Source organism: Sinocyclocheilus anshuiensis, unplaced genomic scaffold (genome assembly GCF_001515605.1).
Source record: "Sinocyclocheilus anshuiensis isolate Anshui unplaced genomic scaffold, SAMN03320099.WGS_v1.1 scaffold676, whole genome shotgun sequence".
NCBI classification, from domain to species: Eukaryota; Metazoa; Chordata; class Actinopteri; order Cypriniformes; family Cyprinidae; genus Sinocyclocheilus; species Sinocyclocheilus anshuiensis.
The window spans coordinates 2,954,449-2,961,097 of record NW_015558579.1 but is presented as its reverse complement, the minus strand read 5'-3'; the positions used below and the strand labels follow the sequence as shown (position 1 = coordinate 2,961,097).

General features: G+C 38.7%; 1 protein-coding gene across 2 annotated transcripts in view; it reads left to right on the top strand.

Annotated features, from left to right (window-relative positions):
- The window catches only part of cunh14orf180 (chromosome unknown C14orf180 homolog), a 34,324-nt gene that overhangs the window by 26,254 nt on the left and 1,421 nt on the right, over positions 1-6,649 (top strand). Inside the window, exons 6-9 of one of the 2 annotated variants that reach the window (XM_016475505.1) lie at positions 145-253; positions 3,636-3,796; positions 4,572-4,701; positions 5,486-5,512. In XM_016475505.1, the coding sequence (XP_016330991.1) occupies positions 145-253; positions 3,636-3,796; positions 4,572-4,701; positions 5,486-5,512 (427 nt within the window). The remainder of the gene's footprint in view (positions 1-144; positions 254-3,635; positions 3,797-4,571; positions 4,702-5,485; positions 5,513-6,649) is intronic. The other variant, XM_016475506.1, reaches the window with a different exon arrangement.

Sequence of the window (6,649 nt, the reverse complement as noted above, 5' to 3'; positions counted from 1 at the left end):
GTGTGTGTGTGTGTGTGTGTGTGTGTGTGTGTGTGTGTTTTTTTTATTTTTTTTTTATAAATGACAGAAGGCTTTTAAAGAGGAGAAATCTGAAGAACTGTTTTAGTAATTATCACTTCTCCGTTATATTTTTTCCCCATTTAGGCCACTAAAATCCACCAGAGGGCTTTTGGTAACGATCACCCCATCACTGCCCGGAGTCTGGAGCTGCTAGCCACTGTCTATGCAGAGATCGGCAAAACAGAATATACAAGTAATGTAACTATGGGAAATGTCTTCAGTATCAAATTGGTGTCACGTGTATGTTCCCGTTTAGTTCCTGTTTGTCCTTATTTGGTCCTTCCTGTTCCTGTCCCCATGTAGTTCTATTAGTTCCAGGTGTTTCTCATTATTAGTTATCCTCCTCACCTGTCTGCCCCTCGTTATCTGCCCTATTTGAGTTCTAGCCCGTTCTGTTCTCCCTTGTCTAGAATTGTTGATGTCAACCCTTGCTACGTGTGTTTTCCTGTTTCCCTGGATACTATTAAAGTCTGTAAGTTTGAATTCGACTCTGCATCTCCTTGTTCCTCGCTCCGTGCTCCTCACAGTAGCGAGCCGTGACAGAATTCCAGACCCACAAAAAGTGAGCGGCGCCTCTCCTCCCCCGTGTTTCTTTTCCGTTTTTGAAAGTTTTTTGTTTTCCCAGTTTTTCCCCGCGGCTATGGAAGTTGCCACTCGGTTCGCCGCCCTAGCTCGCCTGGATCTCCCGTTTGTGGAGTATGCGTGAGAGCTCTGCGGGATCGCCGCGAGTACGGCATTAGACGACGCGACGCTCAACTCTCTGTTCTGGATCAGGGCTAATTATCATTGTCCTGTGGACATTCCAGACACCACTGGACTGAGCTGGAGGAAAGGGATCCTCCGGTGTCTGGAGAGTGTCCATCCCCGATCCAAAACCAGCTTGCTGTCAAGTCCGTCAGCCGTTCCCCAGTTTAAACCCGCCGGCCGCTGCTGACTCAGCGCTCTTGGACATGGCGCTACCTCCAGTGTTCTCGGCTCCTATCCTCACCCCAGAATCCACTCCAGAAAGTTCTCCTTCGTCTCCGGTGGTCCCGTCCAGCTCTCCTGAGTCTCCTTCATCTTCGCTGGTCCTGTCCAGCCCTCCTTCGTCTCCTGAGTCCCCCGAGTTAGCCAGCCCTGCTCCTCCAGAGCGCCCTCCAGTGCCCGCTTCTCCAGAGCACCTCCAGCTCCAGAATTCCTAATTTTCCCCAAGAAAATTTGGGGGGGGGGGCATATGCCCGTGGCCGAGCCGGCTAAGGTCATGAAGGATCCGCCATGGCCTCCTGAGTCCCCTGCTCCGCCATGGCAGCCTGATCTGCCATGGCCTCCTGAGTCCCCTTCTCTGCCATGGCAACCTGAACTGCCTGCTCCGCCATGGCTCCCGGAGCTCCCTGATCCGCCCTGGAGGCCTTCCCGTGTCCCTGTTTTGCACCAGCCTCCAGGGCGCCCCCCCCCCTCCCCGATGGTATTGTTACGGCGCGGGACACGCCTTCCGGGAGGGGGGAGTAATGTCACGTGTATGTTCCCGTTTAGTTCCTGTTTGTCCTTATTTGGTCCTTCCTGTTCCTGTCCCCATTTAGTTCTATTAGTTCCAGGTGTTTCTCATTATTACTTATCCTCCTCACCTGTCTGCCCCTCGTTATCGGCCATATTTGAGTTCTAGCCCATTCTGTTCTCCCTTGTCTGGAATTGTTGATGTCAACCCTTGCTACGTGTGTTTTCCTGTTTCCCTGGATATTATTAAAGTCTGTAAGTTTGAATTCGACTCTGCGTCTTTTCGCTCCGTGCGCCTCACAGTAGCGAGCCGTGACAATTGGCACTAAAACATGATTTTTCAAAACATTACATCAATTACAGAAGGCTAATTGTCCTTATAAAAATGTACCTTAAAAAGGGATAGTTCACCCAAAAATTTAAAAATTAATTACTCACCCTCATGTCGTTCCAGTTGTTGAATTAAGTCATTATTTTTGTTTTCTTTGCATACAAAAAGTATTTTTGTAGCTTCGTAACATTACGGTTGATCCACTGATGCCACATGGACTATTTTAACAATGTCCTTACTACCTTTCTGGGCCTTGAATGTTGTAGTTCCCTTGCTGTCTATGCAGGGCCAGAAAGCTCTCGGATTTCCTCAAAAATATCTTAATTTGTGTTCTGAACATGAACGAAGGTCTTCGTTCATGTTCGTCAATTTTGGGTAAACTATCCTTTTAAGTATAATTTCTGAGAAAATCCTTCATATTTACTAAAATAATTGTTAATGCTTTAAAATCATTATCAATTGTTTTGGATTCCTCTTTAAATGCTTAAAAGAATGCTAAAAATGTACTAACCATCAGCCCATCCAAGATATAGTTGAGTTTGTTACTTCATTGGAACAGATTTGGAGAAATTTAACATTACATCACTTGCTCACCAGTGGATCCTCTAAAGTGAATGGGTGCCATCAGAATGGTGTTTATGAGAATCAAATACTTTTTTTACTTCAAGCTGTCTTTACAAGGTGTTAATTGATGGACTGGAGTCGTGTGGATTACTTGTGGATTATTGTGATGTTTTTATCAGCTGTTTGGACTCCCTCCATTTTGACGGCACCCATTCAATGCTGAGGATCCATTGGTGAGCAAGTTAAGTAATACAGTACCAAATTTCTCTAAATCTCTTCTGATGAAAAAACAAACTAATCTACATTTTGGATGGTAAATTTTCAGCAAATGTTCATTTTTGGTTGAACTATTGCTTTAAAGCATTAGCTTTATGTAATTTAGTTTCATTTATTTATAATTTATTATATTTCTAATGACAATAGTGGCTATTTACAGAACCACATTACCACAGTAATTTGCCATTTGGTAAATCTGTATAAAGGTTATTTAAACACACCTACTTTGCAATTTACTGTACACTCTAGGCCCATACAACCCAACAGCCTTTCATATTCTAAGTAAAGTTTTCTGATTGTCATAGCAAAATATCCACCGTAGCTTGGAAGCAGCTTCTAGTGAAAGCCCTTTTCAGAAAGTAATTCATATAGAGCCATTTACTCCTTCCACTTAGTGAGGAAGCAAATACATTGTACTACATCTAAGTCTACTGTACATAGTTCTGAATGATAAAAAACCTGCAGAGCTAAATCACCTGAATGAGTAAACATTTACCTCAAGCATGCACTTTCTGTCTGCAGCTGATGGCGTTTTAGATCTCAGGCAGAAAAGCCATGTCGTGTCTTTGACAGTTTGAGGCCAGGGCATTTTTGTAAGCAGAAATGCTTTGCTGGTTTTCTGGAGGGACGGGTCATTCTGCGTCTTCCCTACTGCCTTTTTCCTGGACGATGAAAAATGTATTGTATAGAGCAGCAATGTGTCATGAACGTCAAACTCAGCTGCAGAGTCAGCTTTCTGAGAGAAAATGCTTTCACCACAACATATCACCTTCGTGGCACTGTGACATAGTTTCAATGCTAAATTATTCTCTGCTAAACGAGTTTTATCATGCAAACTGTTCCGACTAGAAACAAATATGCGTGTTGCTTTTTGCTGATGTGATGTCAAATATGTTGTTCTGCAGTTTGTGAAGTGCGTTTTATGTTACAGATTCATTGGGAGAGTGTGTGTCGACTCTTTCCAAAAGGTTCTCAGCCACTGAGTCATTCAGTGACGCTCTGAGTAGCATTTCTCATAGCCATAAGGAGAGACACTCTGAGCTGCGACACAGAAAAAAGCCATACATACAACAGGAAACTCCTAAAACAAAGGTAATACTGCAGCCAATGACACTTGGCACCAACACCATGATAAAGAAAAACAAAAAAATTATTTCTTAGAAATGTACTTTTTGCAATTATGTTGGGTTTATATTATTACATTTAATGAAAGTATAATCTGGTGTAACCGTCTAGTAAAGACACCATATACACCTGAGTACACATACATTAATTTCAAAATATTTTACAATATATTTTTTTAAAATAAAAAGTATATTTTTAAATATCATGAATTAATAATTGAGAATTATTATTAGGTTTTTTTTTTTAGGAGTTGCACCAAATGACATTTTACAACCTGCGGTAACCTTACCTTGTCATAAAATAGATCACATTTTCCAATATTATCAGATTCTTCTTTTGCCTTCATTTTGATATCAGAACATTTGTATCATCCTGAAATGTTTGACTTTGTGCCTTGTACTCGTCATTGTATTTACATATTTACAGTATGAAATGCATTTTTAATGTATTTTTTACTAAATAATTACATTTGTCACATCATTGACCCACAACTTAATGTGATTTACTCACATATTACAGGACATATTTTTGGGCCATCATCTTTACTTGTGTAAATCACATTGTTTTTCACTCTACATTTTCTGTTAAAATGTCATGACATTTTATTGCTAACAATCTTGTCACATAAAATGCGTATTAATGTCAAAAAGTCTTATAGGAATCTACTGTCGCAGTCAAATGACTTCATATTGCCTCTATCAAACATTCTGGAAGTCAGTAGTTTTGTCTTTTCTGATTTCAGGTCATAAATGAAAAACTGCCCACCTCTATTCTGAAAAGGTCCAATGTGAGCAATGTGGAGCCAGACTCATCGCGCAAGCGAAAAACCGAGAGGCGGGTTCGCTTCAGAGAACCGGAGATCACTGTTCATGGTGAGTTCAAACAAACCTGCTCTAGCAATCCCTAAAATCTCCAGAGATTCTTTGAACCATTCTTTAAAGTGGTTCTCTGCATTATTAAGAGCTGGCACTTAAAAATAGTAAAGTAAATTAAACATGTTGAAGTGGGTTGTAAAAGATTGTTTTCATTGAGGTCTGCAGTTAATGAATCCCCTCGTTTTGAAAAAGAAAAGAAGGGATGCACAAACATACCCAAGTGATTTACTTACCAAATTAGTTATACATGCAAATTAGGTAGTGTGCAATCTGTGCCAACAACACTGTTATGTTAATGAAACAAGGAATTTAATTTAAGGAATTTAAGGAAGGTAGTAATTCAGGGTGCCAGTGTAGTTTGTTTAGATGCACAGTTTGTCTTTCTCTCAAGAGCTTATTTCGAAAGGCCTTATTGCAAAACCTAGTAAGAATGAAGGTCATGTGTTTCTGTGTCTCCAAATATTTAAGTTCGGTCACATTAGCGAAATTTCACAAGCAAAGGTTCTTTGTCAGTTGTCAATGTTGTAGCCGGCATATGAACCAAGCAGCATTCTGTTCCTCAGTGCAGCGAAATCGGTTTCACCAATTTGAACTTGTTGTGCAATCTGCATGGGGAAATATTTTGCCCTCATGCGATGTGGATTACTATTGAAATGCCTGGATTTTGTGGAGCGGTAAATGTGGCTGCACCTTTAGTTATTTGAATGGTTATGGGTTTTACAAAGATTTTGACTTACGAACTCAAACCTAAACATTCTTACCTTTTATGTTGGGTTTCCAGACATTCCGTACTATGACTGTTTAGGAGGTAAGTAAGATAAGAAATGTGTTGGACAGTGTGGTGGATCTCAAAAAATGCATGAAAAGATGCATGATTTTCTTGCATGAAAGCTAGGACTCAGAACAGCCTGAGCATTTATAAGTAGCCTTTTGCTGTGGTTTTATAAGTTTACATGAATTAAACTACAGTTTGTTCGCCTTTGCCTATTAAATATTACATTGAGGTATATCATGCATGTACAACCAGAAGAAAATGACCTTTTTCTTCATTTTCTTTGGTTAAAAGTGCAGTTAGCGGTGTTAGCTCTTGTGGAATTTCCACAGACTTAGCCAGTAAATAATGCTGCTTCATGTGATATCAGAAATTCCCTTCTTCCCACTTCTATAAGTCCGTAATTATGAATTTGTGAGTTTACGAAATCTTATTAAAGCCAAAATGTATGAAAAATATTTTGTCAATACTAGCTTGAATAAAATGTAGTGTCCCATTCGTAGAAAACCATATAAACAATACATTCATCTAGATTGTCAGCTAACAATTCTGGAATTTTAGTCAAATAAATTGTTTTTGCTGTGTAAAATACATATAATGTGTATCAAATGATTATTTATATACAGTACGTAATGTCTATCTAAAGCAACATTAGTAAAATTGCCTCTCACAAGACAAGCTAACAGCTAACTAGCATGCTCACAGCTTGCATTTGTCTGTATGGGATGGCCTCTGAATGTGCAAACTGATTCAAAGTATAAAAGTAATAAAAACTATATAAAAAATAAATAAATAAATACTTGGAGCATATTTAAAGAATTACTACGAAGCCCTGCACATGAGATGTAGGAGGAAAAAAAAAACTGTCAAACGATTAATTGCGATAAATCACATCCAAAATAAAAGTTTGTTTACATAATATATGTGTGTGTATTGTGTATATTTATTATGTATATATAAATACACTCACATACAGCATATATATATATATACTGTATATATACAGTATATACATGTATTTTTCATGTATATATTTATATTAATATAATTTATATATACATATATTTTATATATAAACGTAACATTTTTCTTAAATATATACATGCATGTGTGTGTATTTATTTATATATACATAATAAATATACACAGTACACACACATATATTATGTAAAC